A 23,160-nucleotide genomic window follows, 5' to 3' on the forward strand; every position below is an offset into this window, starting at 1 on the left:
CTACTAACGTCTTCCCTGTTGCATCTGTCACCCCGTCAAAGTATTCCAAATGTGCATTCATGTCCCCTAGGATGATTATCTCCTGTTTCATAGCTAACTCCCTGATGTCCTTGGCCATACATTTGAAATATTTTGCATTCTCCTCTTTCGACTCATTCCCCGTTTTCAGATACACAACTCCCAGGATTGTCTCTACATTCCCTATGGTGCCCTTGAGCCACATGTGCTCACTGCAGCTCTCCCTTACCCTTTCCCAGTCCTGTCCCTTCACTAGCGCCCCAAGGCCTCTTCTGCGTTCTTTCCTTTTTCTGTTGCACCCTACCCAGGTGTACCCTGCAATGAATGGTGGCTCTTCCTCATCTCTTAAATAAGTTTCGGCAACTCCATATACCTGAAAATTTTCAGTTTGTGATTGTTCTTCTATTTCGTCCCACTTAATGAGATTTCTTCCCCCCTGCATGTTGATGAACCCCATGTTTACTGCCTTATTCCTCTTCCTCCTCCATGCTCCTGTCCTGCCCCACCTCCCCTGTCCTTTATCTTTTATGTTTTGACATGCAGGGTTGCCCTGCATGCCTGCAAGAAAGCCTGAGCCCTATGACCCACCCTCGTTCCTACCTGCCATCCCGCAAGTGTAGTGTAGTGAATGCCATCCAAGCCGAAAGGGGGGGAAGTCTTTCCCCCCGATCATTCTGTTCACCTCCACCACATCACACCTGAGGGCTCGCCCCAACTCCCTAATCATTATGTTACGCATTATATTGGCTGCCACTACCTGTTCCAACAGATGGCGCCGCTCGCTCCACCCCTCCATCCACGCGCCATCACCACTTTCTTACAACCTTTGTTGTGCGCCGCCTTTTCCCGTCACACCGAATCCGGTTCCGGCATTTCCGGTTTCAAAATTTCCGGTTCTGGCGTTTCCGCTTCCTGAGCTCTTGCTTTAGCAATTCAACTAGGGTTAACCAGAGTTAAACCACAGGCAATTTTTTCATTTTCTGCCTTTCAAATGTAAGAACCAGAACAGAAGCGAAATCATCTCACTAGAGGGGGATCGCGCAGTGTGGCCAAACCGGATGTGCGTGCCTGCCAATGGTGATGACTGGACAGCGCACACTACACCTTCACTTATGCTTGGGCCACGCGCTCCGCTGTTCAAGTTTCATTTGACGCTGATAGTACATTGTGTATGTTACGAACGTGGAAAACTGGGCCACGGTCTTGAAACGGTTCGGAAAGTGAACCGTTACAAGATCTCACTACCTCACGTTTGATAAGGACCAAAGATGCACGCCAAGAGTTGCATCTGAAGCATCGAGCAGAAAAGCGCAAACGTTTGTTCCCAGTGCCCGTATTTCACGAGGTTTGCGTAAAGATTGATGCAATGCTTGGTGCACAGAAACATTGTCATGGTCACATTCTCGCATAGGGCACACACGGCAAGATTACAAATGGAGCTGTGCAGGGTGATATGGGTTGAACAAGTTTTGAAGTGAGGGAAGCTCACAGTAAAATTGATTATGAAGAACAACTGAAGAATATGGAAGAAAGTAAATAGGCTGGGAGAGTGTTGAGGTATCTGTACAGCAAAACATTGATTCACAGTGGAGGAAAAGAACTAGGAAGCTTACCAGCAAGTATGGAGCCTGTACGGTGAGCAACACAGCAACAAAGAACGTCAAGTGGAAAGTCAGAGAGGCTGAAATAATCTCATGGGTGGCGGCAATGGAAAAGAAACTTGCCATGAGTAACTACTTAAGAGGAAAAAACGAAATCAGGAAAGAAACAATTTATGATAACTCAAAGGGAAGCTCATTACTTTTCGAAACGAGATCAGGATGCTTTACAATACGCACCTATAAAGTGAGATATAAGAAGGAACAAGAAGCATGTGCTTGCTGCGGTAAAGCTAGGGAAACGACGGAGCATGTTTTATTAGAGTGTGAAGACATCTGGCCAGCGGTCGATTGAGGCACCACTGGCCTCCTTGACACCCTTGGGTTCAGCGAGAGCAGTGGAAAAGTAAACATGTCCGCAATAGAGATTAGTGAGAAGCGATTGGAAGATTGGTGGAAGTAGGGAAATGACAAAAGACGGAGACTTACAAAAGCAAAGTTCACAATACGGGGTCAGAAAATTTGGTTGTGGGAGTTCATCGTGTTTTTTTTTTTCTTTTTTAACCTAGGTTGGGCGGCAGTATAATAGCAAGAGCTATTATACTGCCGCCCCATTCCAAAGGGGACGCTCATAACATCCATCCATTAATACTGCCAAAGAAGAGGCTGCGCATCGTGAAGCTAGACCAGCTAGACTTGCTGCGATGCGGAAGAAACAATGGCAACAACGGGCTGATCTGACCTACTTGGACAGAGAGGTCGAAGCCTAAAGGTGGCGACTACGTGAAGACCCAGAATATGCCAGTCAAGAGAGAGCCAGGATTGCTGTGAAGCATCGACAATTACGTCAAGACCCATGCGGGCGGCCAAGTATGAGCGACGCCAAGCTCACGCTTCAACAGGGGGTGCCAATGCTCGGTTTCAATGTGAGTTCCTCTCGTTGGAGTTTGGACATACCTGCCAAGTGTGTGATGGACCTGTAGTTTGACTCGAACCTATTGATGCTCGACAGGGTTCGGTCTGTCGAGAAACGTGCACAAGGCATGTGTGTGCTGCGAGACATCTTCCCGGAGGCCAGCCACCACGACGAGATGTTGCTGTGCAGGACCTGTTGAGAAACGGTCTTACGCAGGAAGGTGCCGCAGTTCAGCCTGACAAAAGGCTTCAGGTATCCACCCAAGCCAGCGGGACTAGCGCGTTTGAATGAGGTGGAGGAATGAATGGTATCCCCTCGAATACCGTTCATGAACATTCGACGACTAATGCATGGCTATGGTCAATATGGCATACGGGGACAGGTGATAAAGGTTCCCATAGACGTCCAAGAAACACTGGAGTTGCTGTCTCGGAATGTACCCGAAGTAGGGTGTGACGACGACTTCTACTAGACACTTCTGGTTTGGCTGAATAAAAGGCTTCTGGCATTCACATTGATGAGTCTACGTCGCTCAATAAACGGGCAAGCTTGCCCTTGGTCACATGAGCTGGTCGATCGTAGGAGCTAGGGGCTAATAATTGGTGAAAACTACTTGAAGCCAAGTTTCAATCTAACAGCAGCCAAGTTACAACCTAGCAATAGCCTGAATAGCCCCTAATCGACCAACTTCGCTGTTTCAAATCTTGCACAACCGAGTGCGAGATTTTTTTTTTTTGCTTTTTGTTTCTGTTGGAAAAAAGGACCACACAAGACCTAGGCTGGTACAAGCGCTGTTATAGGTAATTTCGCATTGGCACCTTATAGAATAAGTAAGGTAATAAATCTTAGCTCATTAAGCTTAAATATTAGTCGCTTGTTCACAATGAGAAAGAAAAGAAAACTACTAGCGTTATCAAAAGCATAGCTATCAACCTAGAGTGGGCGCTGTTCGCGTAAAGCCTTCGGTTACATTTTTTTTGGCCCCATTTAGTTGGTACATCCAGTATGTAACTTAATGGTGGTTTCTGAGAAACCCATATCGGTTTCCTTTGTAGCTTCATGCTGCAGTCGAATAGATGACAAGTTTTCCCCAACATGAATTTTGCTCGCCTAGCGGGCTTCCGCAGAACTGATTTGCTGCAGCCTAATAGTCTTCTGCAAAGTCAAATAAAGAACACCTTTTCTTAATCTGCCTGTCTTTCACTCATATTGAACTTTACCAAGCTGCTCCAAGACGCGTATTTACTGCTCCGAAACAGACAATTCATGCTCCAAAGCTGCTCCAAAGTGCCAAATTTGCTTCTCCCAGAACTGCTCCGAAAGTTCCTTGGCCGCTTCCATCCCTGAGTTAAGCACACAGTCCCAAGATGTTGGTACTAGTTCATTTGTTGCTGGTGTGCCTGGTCTAAAGTCATTAATGATGTCTTGTTTATGTAAAGCAGGCCTTACGGCTGCCTTGTTCAGTTTTGGTTAAGATGTTGCGTCACGAGTGCAGTAGCCCAAGATGAGGACAAGGAATAATACATGACAGCTGCTACTCACAATCGTCTACATACAATGCAACCTTACAATGCGCATGAAGAGTGGAAAGGACAAGATCGATAGCTACCCAAAGCTTCGCCTTGGTAAAGGCAGATAATGTGCATATTCTAACCTACCCGATGTCCATACATAACTCATAGTGATCTGTCACATGTGTATCATCACACAGATGCAATTATTCTTGTAGATATGCTTGTTTTCTTTTTGCAAGCACGAGTGAATAACTTCCTGTTTCATTTCTTTCTTTATCCTTGTCTTGTGCTACTGGACTCATAATGAATCATTACCAACATAGCCTCGTTATTAGTTCTATTGGTTTAGATGTGATTTTTTACTTTATTTAATATCTATGTTTCTATGTGTGCCTCATGTGTGACAGGAGGTCGGTGAAAACATTTAAAATAACGATTTCTCCCACATGATGAAAAGGAATTCATGCAGAATGTGATCATTCAGTGAAAATGTCACTCTTGTAGAAGCTTGACAAACTGATGCTTGGCATTGAACATACAGCCTGTACCTTGTGGAAATCCAGCTTTGTTAAGTCAGGTGGGTGTACTTCCTGGGTGGTAACCATGCTACGACTAATTATACTTTACAATGGCTAGGCACCTTTCTGTTCTTTCCTTGGAAAAAAGAAAAATTATAGGAGCACACAGGATGTGCATGCAGATACATGGCCTTTTATTGCTCTTCTGAATGTTCAATTATGCAACATGAAAAAATATGGCTCTTATATATTACACTTGCTGTCCCCATATCACACTGTTAGGCCAAGCTGCCATTTCTAAATAGTTTGTGCATGGTAGCACAGGCTTCACAAAGCTTGATACACTTTAATATATGTTATCCCACCCATAGCACGAAGAAATGCAATAAAAAATCTGCAGCCTCTTCTCATAAGTAATCAAGCTTTAGCCCTATCGAAGTGTGCTATCATGAAGTAAATTCAAGAAATCTTTGGCATTGCTTCAGCACGGCTTTAAAATAAACCATGTCACCCACATTTAAAAGATTCATGTGGCTGTGCAAAAATTGTCACTTTCTTTGAGCCGCTGCAATGCTTATCACTCACCGTATCAAACAAAACAAATTTCTGGGGAGATAAGTGTCCTTGTGCATTTCCACAACTTGTGCAATATGCCAAAGTGGAACAGAGCGCACCAACATAAGAGACCATTAGCAGTAACAATTAACAGAAAAGCAAAGTAAGGAACATGTGGCAAACTAGATGAGAGTTCTACTCTGCCTGCAACCTAATCTTGGTGCTTGTGGTGCACATCAAGGCTCAACTTGAAAGGCCACCAAAAATCGAGTTCAGGCTTTCCTGATCGACCGGAAAGCACACTTGTGACAGAGTTGACTTTGTGAAATCTGAATGTGATCTCACTCAAGAATTCAGAACAACTGATGTAATTCACTGATAGCCATCACTGCCATTAACAGATGGGCACAGTCATAGAAACTGACAGTCACATTGTCTAAGTAAATAAAACTTTGCTTAAAAACATGAATAATAAGGCTGCTGCTAAAAAAGACATGGAGCATGGACCAGGTGAGCTTCACGCCAATGCTGCATCTGCTTCCAACATGCTTTGCCTCCTGCAAAAGAAGAAAATGTGCCCAGCAATGTTAGGGCTAACACATTACAAATCAGAAACTTTTCATACTTGGCATAAGTTAGCATGTAATATAGCTAAAGGACAAGCAGCAACAAATTTCCACAAAATACAATCCCACTACTGCTTGATTTAGCCCAAAACAAATGAAATATTTTATTTCTATTCATTGTGTAAATATAGAGGAGCTACAGAAAGAAAGCTGTTGACGAAGCCGCAGTCCCATTTTTTTTTTGTTCAGCAGCAGGAGCGCATGGTCTTTCACCGCTTACATAATATAACTCATGCGAAACAAAGTAGAGCAATACAAAAAACAACAAAAGCAAAAAACAAATGATAGGATTCCAAAATGTTCAGTTGCTGCTATGGACCTTACTCAAAAACTGCTGCCATCCATTGGCAGCTTGGGCGAATTCGCCATGTTTAACGGGGGCTGCCGGAAAGAGGACAGCATGTGAGGCATGTCCTCTGCGTCAACTCGGCATCTAAATCAAGCTCATATGTGTTGTGTTGAAAAATAAATTTATGGGACAATGATCCACTCAAAATGACCAAGGTGAGCATCACATAAAATCTTAAGGGGGGACACAGTCTTAAGAGACAGAAAGAAATAGAGGAATAATCAATTTATTGAAAATATCATTTTTGGGTTTTACAGTTACTGATGCAAGATCTTTAAAATTTTCATGCATCTTAGATCAGTATTTTAGTCGTAATGGCGTTTTGTATTACATTTTATTGATAAATGAAAAAAAAAGGGGCCTTTTTCCGTGAAGCGTGGCTGCCTTTCTGCGTTTCCAATTGTTGGGTCTCATTTGAAATAAAGCCTCTCCATACACGTCTTGGCACGTAGATGGAAGACGTTAGTTTGAAATAGCCACCCTTCTTTAGCTTTCCCACCACTGCTAATCCGTGCGCTGAATGGCTATAAAGAAAAAGCCAATGATAAAGCAGCGCCCCCTCTAACAAGATGCCTGGGACGTCGCTTCCTTTCCCATTGGAGGTGCTTTGCCACGCGTTGCGAGCCAGACCTGCGAATTTGTGCTCGCAACTGTACTACTGATTATCATTTTTAATGATAATCAGGGCAGCGAGCATAGGATGCAGCAGGTTACGCTGGAGGTAGTGGATAAGTTCAAATATTTTGGCACGTGGACAAACAATGGGGCGGAGTACCTGTGAAGAAGAAGATGCATCTCGCGGCACAGCCGCATCATCAACGCACGGCCTGACTCGGCTCGCGCTCAAGAAGTGCTGCTTCGCCACGCAAGAGCTCACCATTTTAGGCCACGTTGTGTCCAAGCACGGCATTCTACCCGATCCTGCAAAACTTCAAGCAGTCGCTGAGTTTCCAAAGCCTCAGACCATCAAAGAACTTCGAAGCTTTGTGGGCCTATGCTCATATTTCTGGCGCTTTGTTCGGAATTTCGCATTGATCATGGTGCCATTGACTCAGCATCTACGCGGGGACGCCGCCCTCTCCTCCTGGTTCCCTGCATGTGACTCCGCCTTTGCTACGCTGCGTCGTCTTCTCACCTCCCCACCTATTCTTCGCCATTTCGACCCGTCAGCTGTAATTGAGGTACATACAGATGCCACCGGGGTCGGTCTCGGTGCCGTCCTCGCCCAATGAAAGCCCGGCTACCCGGAATACGTAGTCGCCTATGCGAGTCACATGCTGACGAAGCCTGAGGCCAAAAAGAGTGCTTGGCCTTAGTATGGGCACTTGGCAACTTCTGACCATACTTGTACGGGCGCCCATTCGACTTGGTTACAGATCACCACGCGCTTTGTTGGCTCGCCAACTTGAAAGATCCCACTGGCCGCCTAGCCCATTGGGCACTACACATCCAGGAGTACGATATTCGCGTCGTATACCGCAGCGGATGCACACACTCAGACGCAGATGTCCTGTCTCGTTCACCTTTACCTCCAGACTCGGCCTGCGGAACAACTTCCACACACTCCATGTCATCTCTCGACATAGACTCCTTTGCCACCGCACAACGTTGTGACCTGTGGATCACTTCTCTTTTCGACTATCTATCTGGATCATCAACCATCCCTGTATCCCAAACCCTCCAATGACAAGCAGTTCATTTCGCCATTCGTGACCAGCTGCTCCACCAATGCAATTACACTCCTGAAGGCCGTCGGTGGCGTCTGGTGATTCCCCGCAGCTTAAGGTCACAAATGTGTGCCTCTTTCCACAATGATCCACAGTGTGGCTACGGCGGAGTCTTCAAGACGTACGAACGAATTCGCCACTGTTACTACTAGTGCGGCATGTACAATTTTGTACAAAAGTTTGTTCGGGGCTGTCTTGACTGTCAACGCCACAAATCGCCTCCTTTATGCCCATCTGGTGCCTTGCAGCCGCTCCCGTGCCCTGCCACACACTTTGATCGTGTCGGCATCGACCTATACGGCCCGCTTCCTCCGACGCCAGATGGCAATCGGTGGATCGTAGTTGCTGTTGACCATTTGACACGTTACAAAGAAACTGCTGCTTTATCAAGTGCTACAGCGCGGGATGAGGCGCGGATGAGGATGAAAGAGGCTACATCTTTCGTCCTACATCGCTTCGTGCTTCGACACGGCGCACCTCGAGAACTCCTCAGCGATCGAGGCCACGCCTTCCTCTCCGAAGTTGTAGAAATTTTGCTTTCAGAATGCCATATTTTTCATGCCATATTATACCATCCCCAGACTAACGAGCTCACAGAGCGATTTAACCGCACACTTGGTGATATGCTCTCGATGTACGTGGCATCTGATCATGGTAACTGGGACCGCATCCTTCCATTTATAACGTTCGCATACAACACCGCGATGCAGGCCACTATGGGATTTTCACCTTTCTTTCTCCTGTATGGTCGCGAGCCTATGCATACCATTGACACGCTCCTTCCATACCGTCCTGACGCCTCTGAGTGTCTACATGTGTTCGACGTCGCCCAACAAGCTGAAGAATGCTGCCAGCTAGTGCGCTCCTTTACGGCAGAGCAACAGCAGCGCCAGAAGGAAAACTGCACCGACACGTTTCCAAACACCACCTACACTCCAGGCGTTCTTGTGTGGTTGTCTGTCCCTGTCCGAACGCCGGGGCTTTCCTCGAAACTCGTCCCAAAATTCGAAGGGCCTGACCGAGTCTTGGAGCAAACATCCCCGGTGAATTTTCTCATTGAGCCACTGTCACCACTTAAAGACTTGCGCCGGCGTGGACGTGACATTGTCCACGTCTCGCGTCTCAAGCCCTACTACGACCCTCTGCCTCCCGATTCTTAAGGCGCCAGGATGGCTCTTTTTGACCGGAAAGGATTGTGAAGAAGAAGACGAGTCTTGCGGCACAGCCGCATCGCCAATAGGGCACTGTGGAATTACAATAGGTAAAAAGGGGTGAGAGGGATTTGGAAAGGGGTGATGGTTCTTAACTCTGACTTTCGCCAATGCAATCTTGTGCATGAGATCAGAGGTTCAAGCAAGGTTGGACATTAAGCAGCGTGGGGTAGGTAGACTTGCTTTGGGAGCACACGAAAATACACCAAATCAGGGGGTACAGGGTGGCACGTAATGGACATCATTCGAGGGCAGGGGGAAACTAGCAGGAAGATAGGATATCAGGAGCGATAGAATGAAATGGCAGGAAAGAAGTGGGCTAGGAAAGTTTTCATTTAGTACATGAGCAATGTTGACACAAAAGGGAGGGAGTGAACCAGAAAGTTGTCAAGTAAATATTTGGACAGCATAGGGGGTGGGGGGGGTCAAACCAAGAAACATCAATTCCCAGGTAGCACACAAAGTCTTGAAAACGTCGTATTAAGGGATTCAACGTCTGAAACGGATTTTTTACCAAAATCGACGCACCAAAGACGTTCCAAACAACATAGCTTAAAAACGAGGGGTGAATACGTTTTGATAACGTTGGAAGCCAGACAGCTTAAAAACGAGGGGTGAATACGTTTTGCAAACGACTCAAAACGCCACCGCCACGCCCCGGCGCGTCAGCCTCTTTAGCGGCTTCTACAATATTCAACAACCCATCAACGCGATGCAACCTTGCGCAAGGTGGCGATGCCGTCGTCAAATCATGTGACCAAGGTGGCCACGTGATTCGTGAAGCCGGGCAGCCGGGCGAGCCGGGCATAGTCGCGTCATCATGGCGTCGTCGCGTCACCGCACTCGCATTGTGCTGTGGTGTGTTTGCGGCTGTTCTGAACGTGCTGCCGCTGCCCTTTGTTATGTAAGTGTTGCAGTGTTTTGCTGTCAAGAAAACAATATTCTGTGATCAGTTTGGGCTGTGCGATATGTTTGTGTGGTTTTAATTTGGAAATCACTAGTGTTTTCAATTGTTATGTGACCAAGGCGGCCACGTTATTCGTGAAGCCGGGCATAGTTGCGTTATCGCACTCGCATGGCACTATGGTCTGTTTGCGACTGTTCTGAATGTGCTGCCGCTGCCCTTTGTCATGTAAGTGTTGCAGTGCTTTGCTGTCAAGAAAACGACATTCTGTGATTAGTTTGGGTTGTGCGATCTGTTTGAGCCGGGCATAATAGCGTTATCGCACTTGCATTGCGCTGTGGTATGATAGCGGCTGTTCTGAATGTGCTGCCGCTGCCCTTTGTCATGTAAGTGTTGCAGGGTTTTGCCGTCAAGAAAACTACGTTATGTGATTAGTTTGGGTTGTGCGATCTGTTTGTGTAGTTTAATTTGGAAATCAGTAGTGTTTTCAATTGGAGGGCGCGGAGTGGAGGGCACTAATCAGCTCTTCAAGTTCATTGTCATGTTATGTGAGGCGCCTTTTCACTGACGCTGTAATTAAGGCGTTAAGGGCAGTATAAGGACGAAAGTTAGAGGGACGAAATTGTGCCTGTGTGTCCCTAGCGTCGGGGTCGGCCGCTATGCGTGATCCTAACAAGAAAGCATTTTGCAGAATGCGAAGAAAGGTGGCAAAATTTCTGTCTGTGCAAATTTCTGTCTCCGCAATAGAGCCGTCATCGTGGTATTTTAGTCTCCCGTTTAGCAAGAGTGTTGCAGACAAGGGAACTGGTTCAAACAGGCTTTTTTTTTATGATTCAGTACTAGTGCGGTATCCCAAAAGGTGAGGTCAAGTGCTCGCCCTATTTTCTTCCCTCGCGCTACAGCGCACTGACAGAATTTTGTATTGAGTCCTTGTAGCTTTGTGCTTGTTATCAATTTTACTATTTGGTGAATGGATACAGCATGTACGCTGCATAACTCGCTTGTGGACACTGCATACGTGAGTCGAGTATACCCTTGGTATAAAATAACTTGTATGCTTTAGGTAGTACGATTGTTTGCAGTTTGGGACATGTGTGTCGGAATGTACGCTGTGCGCCCTTCGCGCTTTACGGCGGCCTGCCGAGTTCGTGCGGGTGCCATGTGTGCGCATGGAGTTGGCGAAGCGCTCTCGCAGTTTTATATATATATATATATATATATATATATATATATACATGTGTTCTGTTCGCGCGCTTCGCACAACAGGGCATGTCGCAGTTCTTTGTCCTTGTGCAACACATTTTCCTAGCGTACGTCTGTGCATTATTTGATACCGGTTTCACACGGGGCTCTTTTAGCCGCTATCCAGTCCGTTACAAATCGAATTCCTCGGTCGTGATTGGCTCCTCTGCGCAAGCTACGAGAGTGAGCCAGTCGCATCGATAATTTCGATCCGGATCGGGCTTGATCGCGATCGAGAGTGGTCGTGTGATTCCGGTTTTACACATGGCTCCCACATAGGGAACACTTTAAGTTCAATGCTACTGAGTGAAGAGCAAGTGCATATATATGCCAGTGGTGGTATGTGGGCAAGTATTTCTGGTGAAGCCAATACTTGTGCATTCAAAACATTTCAATTACCAGCGTAGTGCATCAACGTGTCTACTTCGACAAAATGGAGCACCAGTGCAGATATCTGAGCATACCTGTCCAGGGCAGCAAGTGTGTCTACATTGAAACCACTACCAGCATGTGCGGCAGTTCTATTTCGAGCAGCGGGACTGCACAATAATCAGTAGGGTGCTCTCAAGCTGTTTATCTATGAAGTTCTGCCTGGACTGTGGTGGTGGTGGTGGTAACAACTTTATTAACAATCTGGCAAATTCGTGGCCTGGGCCTAGGCCGCCCCCGAGGAGGTCTGGAGATCCTGTCTCCTCGCCGCCTCACGGGCTTGCTGGATGGCCCATAGTTGATTTTCGAGGTTTGAGCTGCGCAACGCGGCCGTCCATCGCGCCGCAGCTTCATCTGGGGAAACTGCATTTTCTTCGCATATAACGTCACATTCCCAGAGAATGTGTCTAAGAGTTGCGTGAGCCCTGCTGCATAGCTTGCAGTTATCATCTGAGTAGACGTCCGGATATATCCTCCTGAGATGGACGGGGTTGGGGAAGGTCTTTGTTTGTAGCTGCTGCCAGTCTACCGCTTGGGCCCTGTCGAGTTTGGGGTTGGGGGTGGATAAACCCGCCTCGAGTTTTGATAAAATTTTGTAATATCACAGTATCTGGTCATTCTGTCCCTCTCTGTCCATGCCTCCGTTGGATTTCCAACCCCAAGAGAGGTTCCTTTTTCGCGGGCGCGGAACGTGAGACCTCGCGCTACGCGGTGGACCTCCTCGTTGAGGTTGGGTACGGGGGTGTCGGGGGACGTGTGAGCCGGGAACCATATAATGTGTCGTTCCTCCGTCTCCTCGGAGGTGACATAGTTCGCGTTGGCTTTGAGTATAGCCTCAGCCTTCGGCGAAATTCTGCCTTGTGCATAGTTTCTGACCGCCGTCTGCGAGTCACTGATTACGTATCTACAACTGGGGTTAACGATGGCTAGGGCTATCGCCACCTCTTTCGCTACCTCGGGGTTTTTTACACATATGCTACAACAACTGACCAATTGTTTCTCGGTATTGAGGACGGCCACTGCAAAAGCACGTCGATCCTCGTATTCTGCTGCGTCTACGAACAGCGCTTCCTTGTCCCTACCGAAGGCTTTGAGTAAAGGCTTGCTCTACTCTCTCTTCGACCCTGATTGAATTCGGGGCTCATGTTCTTGGGTATATTAGCCACCTGCAGCTTTTCCCTGATCGCGCTTGGAAGGGATGTCTTGTCGCTGTGCTGCTTGTGATAACTTATCCCGAGTTTGTCCAGGATACTCCTGCCCGTTCGTGTCTTCGCTAGTCTTTCGAGTTGCGAGATTTGGTGTGCTTCAATTAACTCTTCAAGCGTGTTGTGGACGCCCAGCTGTAGCAGCAGTTCTGTGCTGGTGCTGTCTGGAAGGCCCAGTGCCATCTTGTGTGCTCTTCTAATGAGGGTGTTCAGTTTGGCATATTCGGCCGCGTACCAGTTGTGGTAGGCGGCCACATAGGTAATGTGGCTAATAACGAAGGAGTGTATGAGTCTGACGACGTTGGCCTCCCTCATACCCTGATGTCTGTTGGTGATTCTTCTGATGAGCCTCATCGTGTTCGTGATCTTAGTCTCCAAATGCCTGACCGTTTCTCCGTTGTTGCCGTTCGATTCTATGATGAATCCGAGCACCTTAATCTGCTTCACCCTGGGTATTTCTTGTGTGCCAAATATTTTTGGACGTGAAAGTGGGGGTGAATTGGTAAACATCAGTGGAACTGTGCCTGGACTTTGTGGCAAATGTTTCTGGATGTGAAAGTGTGAGTGAACTAGCAAAGAATTTGCTCTGGGCTACATGTGGTAAACGTTTTTCATCATTCAGAGTGCTTTTTTTTACTTTAGGAGACTGGAGATGTGCGCAAAGTGTGACATGTCAGTGTACTAATTAATGTATTTGCTGGTTTGCAAATTATTCGTTGCAACTTTGTTTTTGCCAGAGAGGTACAACTTTGCCTCTTGTAAAGGGATTTTTAGATAAAACACCCACTATTTATTATGACCATTGCTTCCTTTGTTACACAAATGCAGCTTCCAGTGCATTCCAGTTTATTTCCATGTTTATGTAAGTTTCTAATATGAGGCTTGCATATTCATTTCTCACGTTCTGAAGTGGCAAGATGCAGCATTACTGTCTCATCGTTCGCTGTACTACAGTAGTGGTCACTTGTTACACTGAATCCCCTTAAGTATTCTGTACTAATTTCACTTTATTGCTTTTTCGTTGTATAGCTATTTTTTCTCGCCATTACCTTCTTTGATATATCCTAAAGGCAATATTTCCAATTTTGCATTGTTCCCATTTTTTTTTATTTCTGTCACAGGATTGTTTTATGATGGTATACGGTGGTATTTCTTTTTGTGCTCTTTTCAAGCTTCTAGCTGATCGGTAACATTGCTTGGAGGCAGTTACCATCCAATTCATACTCTTGCATTTTTCAGTCTACTTCTTCCATTCGCACCGATGTCACTTCTGCATAACTCTAGTCCATCTAATAGCACGTGCACTTTACTATGATAAATTAGACACTTTAGTACACTCCAGGCTTTTCTGTTCATTTTTGTATGTGTACTTGGAATTTTGTTTATGTGCTAGTGAATGTTCACTTTCGAGTTCATTACGAATCCTTTCTGCGACTTTTGTCATTGTTGATGTACATTTACTTCTATTTGCATTTCTCACACAGTTTGTTCGAACCTTGCATAAGCATTACATTTTAATAAAGTGTTTTTGCTTTGTCACAATGTTCTCATTTCATGCACTCTTGGCATGAAGGGCTTGGTCTGGCCACCTGCCAAGACGTGGCCATTTGTTCTTTGCAGGATGTCATTCCCATTGTGGTTGTAAGCATTGTAGCTTACTAAAGGCGGTATTAAGGATTTATTATTCCTAACAGACTCATTTTCGTGCGACTTGGTAGAGGATGCGCCGGCCATGCGGGGAACAGTGCTTGGCACTGCGCCGTGGCTCTTACAGTCAACACCGACACTTCTACTCATCTGGGGCGCGATTGGAGATCGTTGTTCGAAACGCCCGATCAGTTTCACCTCACGCGATTGGCCTAGGCTGTGCCAACGGGTGCGGCTGACGACGTCTGCGCGGCATAGGCCAGTCGCGTGAGGCGAAACTAAACGCGTGTTTTGAACAACGATGTCTGATCGCGCCCGTCACCCGCGCAAATTAGCTTCAGATGATCGTAAACCTTTCAAGACCGCTTCTAGACCAGCTTTTTGATAACGTCCTAAAAACGTTTAGAAATTGGTTACGAATAGTTTTGGCAAAGGGATTATTTGTGTCTTCCCCAATCCTATTTCTAGACCAGCTTTTCGAATACGTTTTGCAGACCTGTTCTAGATCGTCTCAAGAAAGTAATTAAGCCGGACATTAGCAGACATATACGACGTTTTCCCAACGAAGTTCTCTTATTCGTGTCTTCTTTAACCCGTTTTTATCGTCTTGGATAAACGCTACGAAAACGTTACGTATCTCTTTTGTGCTACCTGGGTTAAGAAAAAGGTTAAAGAAACAGAGAGGGGTCCGTGGAAGATAGGAATGCAGACGAAATCAGCACTGGGAACATACAGAACTTTCAAGCAGAAAATTGCCAAAGAAAATACCTACGATAATGCTAGGGGTAGCTCTTTGTTCTTTTAAGCCAGATGGGAGTACAGTTGAACTCGGTTATATCGAACTTGCAAAAAAATGCCTATTAGTTCAATGTAGGGCATAATTTTATATAAGCTTTCTAAAGAATTGGATGTCATAAAAGCACATAACATTTATAAGTCATATCATGAGAACCCCCTCTCTTCTCGTTTATAACATTTATAAACGAGTTTATTGATGAAACTGACTTAGCTTTGCATAAAATAATCCTGTATTTTCTTCTGCTTGGGCAATTTCGCTGCCTGTGACGCATGCACTTCGCCAAATTGTCTCAAGAGTTGGAGCAGCTGAGGCCGCAACCTTCCGCATTCAAGCAGAAGCACTGGACTAGTGCGAGTGCACCAATCACCTCGGAGGATGTGGGCTAAAGACCATTGTTGCTTTCCTCATTGTGCCCACTTTCACTTGTGCTCGGTACGATGTTGGCAATGTAGTCTTCGTCTTTGGGCTCTCCCGTGGTCGCGACAACATCATCTGTGCTCACAAACTCGTCAGCTGTTAATTTGTCAATGGCTTCCGGAAATACTGACAGTTCGCTCCAAACTTCGGCGACACTGGCAATGGCTTCATCGCAATCATCAGAATTCACAGTCATCAACGGGCATGCGGAAGCCAGCAGGTCTGAAACAATTTCAGATGAACCACTTGTACACAGCCGTGTGTACATGTTGGGTGCCACAGGCACGGGGTCGCGAGTTTGTGCGCTTTAGCCCTAATCTCCCCCTTATTCTTCAAGATCGTGCTGAGAGCGCTTCTCGAATCTTGCACACTGCGGGGACATCCGACTTCTCACCGCGTTCGGCCTAATTTATGATTTCGAGCTTCACGGCGAAAGGCAAATTCTGCCACTTCATCATGGCAACACTGCGGGAGAAGGCCCACAAGGCACAAACACAATGAACCAGAAAAGCAGCGAGACAACTCACACTTGTGCCATCTTGCACGACGAAGGCGCAAGAGCCTCCGTTTGGCTGTTCGAACAAGCGCTGCGGGCGAGCCAAGATAATTTTTTGCAGTGGGGTGTCGACGGCTCGCCCGATGCTGTGCGGTCACAGTAAGAGAGAGAGAGAAAACATTTATTTGGACCATCGAGGTCGTTGCTCTTGAGGTCGAGTGGGTGGTGTCCTCATTCCAGGACTCTACTGGCCATGGCTGCTCGACGTACTTGCTGGACGAGAGCTTCTTGTCCCGCCAGGATATCGCCGGTCAGCTGTACCTCCCACCGCTCAACTTACGTGCTAGGCGTCTTTAAGTGTTGAGGTTTGCCCCCACACCCCCACGAGATGTGAAAGAGTGTAGGGCGTGTGTCGCAGCACCAGAGGCAGATGCTGCGATATGTATGTGGTAGGCTGTATCTGTGTAGGCTTGGGAATGTGTTGGGCTTAATAATTCTGAGAACTACTGCCTCTTCAGTGATGAGCTTTCTGTGAGAGGGAGGATAAATCCTGCGGTTGAGTCGCTTGATCTCGAGTCGGTCGAAGTAATTGGATGGCAGGGGCACGAAGGTAAAGGGTGGGGATTGATGAGACAATTGGTTTTGCCCCGCTCGGTTGATTAGCGCTCGAGCTAAGGCGTTCGCCCTTTCGTTCCCCTCCAGTCCCGCGTGGCCTGGCGCCCACGTGATTTGATGGGATCCTTGCAGCCTCGGGCCTAGAATCAGAGCCGCCAGCAGTGGTGTACGTCCATTGGTAAAGTTACGGCAGGCCTGTTGCGAGTCAATAACAACATGAACTTCCCTGCCTACCCTGTCTTGTTGCTTTATTACTAGCACCGCGGCTATGGCCTCTGCTCTGACGGAGGCTGCGAGGGGTCAAAGAGTTGTCTCTCCCGTTCATGGCGGCTACTGCGAAGAGGTTGCCTACAGGGTATGCTGCCACGTCCATGTACGTTACGTACGGGTTGCCTTTGAATTGTCAACGCTGTCTGTCGACACGAACCTCACGTTTTCCTTCATGGAGTTCATGACTCGTGTGCTTCGATATGGGGTTCACCTTGATCTTGCCTCTGACCTCAGGCGGGAGTGATCATTGCCCATTAAGGGCACGGAGCTCCGTTGCCGTTATGGTCCGGTGGAGGATGGCTCTGCCCGCCGCCGTGTTCTGTAGTCTGGCTTTTTGCGAAGCCATAACCGCATCCAACAGCTCAGTGAAGGTGTTGTGGATTATGAGAGCCGCTAACTTCTCGTTTGAGGTGGTGAAAGGGAGATCCAGGGCCGTTTTGTAGGCACTTCTGATGATGCATTGACTTGTTCTTGGTCACGTTTGTTTAGCGAGTGGTAGTGATACGGCATGCTATACATTACTCTGCTGATCACCAGAGCTTGGACAAAGCGAAGCGTGTCCTCTTTTGGCATGCCCTTGTGGCTTCGTTATTCGTTTGATAATCCACGAGATCTGGTTGGTGGCAGACCTTAGGGTTTGGATGATGTGGGAGGTTTTCAGGTTGCTCTGGATCCGAAAACCCAGAATCCTAGTCTTATTGCTTTCCGTGATCTTCTGGCCCTCTAGATAGAGGTCGATAGGGCCGGGGAACTTGTAGTTTCCCCGCCGCCGCGAGGGAAAGCCAACTTCTGGAGGCACTTTTGCGCCGCTTGGCGTTCGATATATCGGTAGCCACTGCTATTTTTGTTCGATGTAAGCATAACTTTTTTTATATATGCTCATTGCAACTATACCGTGTTCCGAAATTGTTTTATATGCAGAATAATGCTATGTAAACGGGTTCGATATAGTCAGGTTTGACTGTATTGCGGACTGGGACATACTGAGTCAAGCACCAAGGAATAGGCACGTTATGCAGTGCATGTGGAGAGGAGGAGGAAACGGTCGAACACCTGACACTTTTCTGTAAAGGGCTTCAGCCAACAGTTGAACACAGCAGGGCTGATTTTTTCAGAGCATTGAGGTTTGGTGACAGTGGAGGCAAAATAGACGAAGTGGCCAAAAATAATCAAAGAGAGCTTATCTGATTCGTGGCTAAAATCAAGGCAAGAGTGAAATTTCGTCCTCCACTAAGTACAAAATATATTACTAGTTAAGGTTAAGTAATGTGTGTTGCTACCCGATTTAAAGGGTTCAGCCTTATCCATCCACCCATCCTGGAGTCACATGACTCCTGTCGGCGCAGCTTGCTGCCGGCAGTTCGGATCAGTAGCTTCAGCGCTCGCAGCCTCCTGCGCCGGCCACGGTCTAGTGAGGCATGAGTTGATAGAAAACACTGGGCACGACAACTGGCTTCAGCAGCCGCTTTGCAAGTCTTACCTGAAGTCCACATTGTAGAAGTGCCGACTGCACACTACAGAGCACTACAGGGTAACTTGATGGCAATTAATCCTTACTCAGTGTGGCCTTAGCCACTGGTCATGCTAACTGCTGTCGGAAGGCATTTTGAAAAAAGACACACTCTAGTCTCTTTTTTTCTGACTAGAGCATTATGACATGCAGCAATGGTGCATTACTGAGCAATTAAAATGACATATTGTTCAACAAAACCTACTCCTGCATGAAAGCACAAAAACAAGGTGAAAGACTCTGAAAAATGGGCACAACAGTAAGCACCAATCTCACGGGTGAACAAACTTGCCATTTCTGGCAGACAATAAGCACACCGTCTGCAAGCTAGGTGAAATTAATTGGCTTTATTTTTTATAGTATCATTTTTGCACATCAAAACGTACGATGATAAACCCAACGAACAAGGAAATAGCATGAATATCATATGCTTATGCATAGATCAGAACGTGTGGTCGTCTGCTCGAGTTTTACCAGCCGTATCGGCAGCGTAGCTGCTGGATGTGTTGCAAGCATGCACCGCAACGGGCTCTATATTGACCATGTCAAGTGGAAAGGATGAAAAGGGAAAGGGAGGAACAGCGGGTTTTTGGCTCATGTAAAGGCACTGGATAAAGTTGTCCTGATAAAGTTGTCCAGCCGAGTGCTGCCAAAGCCTCTCTGCTGCGACTGTGAAATAGGCTTAGGAGACAGAAGCAGTTTTGACAACAGCCGTGTACGGCAAACTTTCTGGCGCAGCTGCGAATTTGCTCAAGATGAAGGAGGTTGAAGAAAAACTGCATGACCTTGCATTAAAGCTGGCTACCAAGCAAAAATCAGATTTTCTTGCTCGCACTGATGGCATATGATGGCGACACACTTTGCTATCATAAGCTTCGATTCTATAAATGGTCTGCTGTCTTATGTAAAGCGCAAGTCGTGTGGTGGCGATGTGATAGAGGGCAACAGTGGACGGGACTATGGTCTCGCCATAAAAATAACGATCTTGTGCATGATCAGCAGCGATGCCTTGTCGGCGCAGTATTTGCCACACGTGAGAAGCACCAAAACATGCAGTCCGTTCCTCGTAAACATTCTCAGCGCGCACGAAATGCAGAGCACTGACAATCAGCAAACAGCACTAAATGATTTAGACTAACTAAACGATTTTGACTAACTTGACATACATTTTACTAGAAGATGTCAAACAGCAAGTACTGTACCTGGTTTCCAGACGTCTGCACTTAGGACAAGCGCCAGGTACAAAACAGGTCCTGTGGAAGGATGCCTTGCAGCCTATGTAGAATAAAGCACTACTTGAAAGCAGCAAAACATGGATGCAAGAACCTATGAAAAACTATTTTTCAATGCACCTCGTTTGCTGTCCATCTCAGTGTCCAAAAAACAATAACGGAATTACCATATGGCAAAGACATCACATAAAAGAGAAAATCTGAGTATAAGAAATTTATTTTTGAAAAGATTTTCATATTTGGGCCCTTCTTAAAGGGACTCTGAAACGATTTTGAAGATATTGTACAAACATACTGGGTCACTAGGGCAGCTCCTTCTGATCAATAAGTGATGCATTTAGGCACTCTGTGTAAATCTTGCAATTTATTATAAGGTTTTCAAAATGCACAGTGGCTCAGCGACAGAAACGCGATACTTGGACAACATGACGGCCGGTACTCTCTTGTGCCACCGGTGGGCGCTGGTGACACTGAGATAATGCATTTTTGTGTCACATGAAAGTGAGAATCTTTCTGATGTATCGGAACTGCATTCGGCCTCCTCAGTGATCACGGGTGGTACAAAAAGTGCCGGCTGCCATGCTTTCTGAGTATCACGTTTCAACCGCTGAGCCCTGTACATCGCTACCGATCGCAGCAGCACTGCTCCACTGAGTTATCAGCCACCCCACCCCAACTGACGCATGTTGCCCATCTGATGTCAGTGGCGCGAGCTATCTGATTGGCTCCCCAGGTCGCATCATTGATAATTTTTCCAACTTTATGGTGAACAAATGTTGTTCGTAATAGTTGGAATGTTCGTTAATTTGTTTCTATAGAAAAGGTAATAGAAAGAGAATACACTACGACAATCTAGCACTACACTCAAGTACATTTAGTATACAGCAAGTGTCGTCTGCTTGTGTTACAACGTGCTCTGTGTTGACGCAAGCTGCGCAGTCAGTGGGTATCAATCTTTCTTTCTTCCTATGTTTTTTTTCGAGCACCATGGCTCGCCCTTATTGCATTGTGAGCTGCAAACGTGGCGATCGGCGATGTGTCAAGTTGAGACATCATGCACTTCTGCAAAGCAGCAGACAAGCGGAGTGGCTGCAGTGCATTGGACTGTCGCTATCCGATCTGCACCAGCATCTCTACATGCTTGCGGCCAGCACTTCATGCAGAACGATTCTACCACAATAGAGTTTAGTGTGTCCAGTATTCGGGTAAACACAAGCGCAAGTGGATTGGGCATTTTACAGGATCAGCGGAGGTGCAAACATGAATGGCCTGCATGGTGCAGCCACCTCGTGGGACAGAGCTCAACCAAACACAGAGCTAATATAGCAGTAACCAAGTGTATTCTACTTTGCTGCTGGTGTAAATTTGTGGCAGAAGCCTAGTCGTGAACACGTGTATTTTTAAATGTTAGGTTGTCTTACACTTGGTTACAGTAATATTAGCTCTGTGTTTGGCTGGTTAAGCTCTGTGCCACCAGGTGGCTGGACTGTGCAGGCCGATCAGGCCACTCACTTACATCTACGCTGAAGCTCCTTGAGCACAGCGGTAGTATTGTAGAGGCACTTTATGCTTCCACCTATCCATCAAAATTTGCAGCTCGCCTGTGGTTACCACAATACTAGACACGCTCGGCGCTACGACAGAACGCTAGCAACGCACGCTACTTGGATAGCTCTCGCTGGAGATTGATGGCCAGGCAGCTAACAAAGAGGTTGGAAGGACTTTGCGTGCTGGCTCCAAGACAACTGGAAGTAGATGTCACGACGTCACATCCTGTCGCAGAGCCGGTGAAGTCGGAGCTTAGCCCCAATCAGTCGGCAAACAAGTTAAGGAGAAAAAGCATGGCTCGGGAAAAGGGTAACTTGTCTAGCAGCGGCAGCGGCGTCGCATCAGAATGACGCAGATGCTCATGTCTACACGAGACAAGTGCTGCTGGTGTGTGCTGGCACAGGCTAGCATTCGAGGATATTAGAGTGTTTTAGTTGAGCACCTTTAGGGTCCACTCTGCTCAGAGTTGCCCCGCTAAGCCACAGCGGAGCGGCGTGCGATTTTCACGTTTCAGTTATGTGTTTAGCGTAGCGTAGCAGAACTTTCGTAGTTGCAGTGCCCTCTGGCTGAATTCAAGGTAATGAAACAAAATAAAAACACCCATTGGTCACTTTCATAAAGCAAAACGAATATATATAACTTATTTGTCCATGAAGTATCTAGACGTGTGCTTGTAAAGCATTACCGGTCCAGTTTATCCAGTGGAAAATAAAGCCTCCTCTTCGGGCACGCCATGTGATAGCCAGCGAGCTTGCATTCTGCATCCAATTCAATCCTTTCTGATGCCGACATGCTGCACCGCGCTACAGTGCGCACCACATCCTCCCATGCTGCGGGGTTTTCAAATGGGTCAGTACTTGCAACTTCTTTTAGCAAACATAAATCTTTGTCTATGCGAAATCACTTTTCAGTAAAGTGGAAAGTTGGGCTAGTTGGCGAGTAATCATCATACCTTGCTGGTGAAGCAGAGCACTGACACGGACACAGTGAAGACACACAAGACACTCGCTGCACTCGCAACTGCACTCGCAACTGCGAGTGCAGCGAGTGTCGTCTTGTGTGTCTTCACTGTGTCCGTGTCAGTGCGCTGCTTCACCAGCAAGGTATGATGAAATCACTTTTGTGGCTTGTACTGTGCCGACGAATATAAAGGCTTCGTGGAAGTACATGGCATGGTCGAGAGCATATCACTGGAGGCAGCCATCTTGGACAGAGTAAGCCAAGAGGGGTGCCTCGATGCATGCATAAGAGAGGGCGCGCGCCTTGACCACCCTCGCCAGTGAAAGCCGACAGCAATGCTCTGCACTTCACAAAGGCAGTTTGTAAGCAGACCGTGTTTCTCGCTCCACTAGCCCACTTGTGGCTATGCAGAGAGCGCATGTGCATTCATGCTTCCGCTCTGCTCATCTGCTGAGTGGAGTGTAAAAACGCCAAACTAAAACACTCCATTAAGAAATGCTATGCTAAGCGTTTCGTCCTATCGATTTGCTCTCTCATTTAGCAGGCCGAGACTCCACCGGTCTATGTTGTCGCTTATCGCCACAGCTTGGTGAAATCAGACATGATCCTGCCATATGCTACTGTTGTAGAGACGGCTATGGACCAGACCAACGCTACGAGTGCTCAAAGCCAGAACTCTACCGAGGAATGCAGTGAGCCCTCCTCATTGCATCCCCCCCCCCCCCCTCGCCATCCACCTCCCACAATACGGGGATCAGCATCCCTCGGTGTGGTTTCTTCAGGTCAAATCGCAATTCCAAGTGGCTGGTATACGCTCTCAAGCCTCAAAGTTTCATTGCACCCTTGCAGCACTC

General features: G+C 46.9%; 1 protein-coding gene across 5 annotated transcripts in view; it reads right to left on the bottom strand.

Annotated features, from left to right (window-relative positions):
• Nucleotides 1-4,737: 4,737 nt before the first annotated feature.
• Nucleotides 4,738-23,160, bottom strand: part of LOC126543058 (run domain Beclin-1-interacting and cysteine-rich domain-containing protein-like) — a 454,654-nt gene continuing 436,231 nt past the window's right edge. For all 5 annotated transcript variants that reach the window (XM_055077611.1, XM_050190205.2, XM_055077614.1 and 2 more), the window contains 2 exons: nt 19,769-19,841; nt 4,738-5,676 (listed from right to left, as the gene is read on the bottom strand). In XM_055077611.1, the coding sequence (XP_054933586.1) occupies nt 5,637-5,676; nt 19,769-19,841 (113 nt within the window). In that variant the 3' untranslated portion in view covers nt 4,738-5,636. The remainder of the gene's footprint in view (nt 5,677-19,768; nt 19,842-23,160) is intronic.

This window comes from Dermacentor andersoni, chromosome 2 (assembly GCF_023375885.2).
Source record: "Dermacentor andersoni chromosome 2, qqDerAnde1_hic_scaffold, whole genome shotgun sequence".
Lineage (NCBI taxonomy): Eukaryota > Metazoa > Arthropoda > Arachnida > Ixodida > Ixodidae > Dermacentor > Dermacentor andersoni.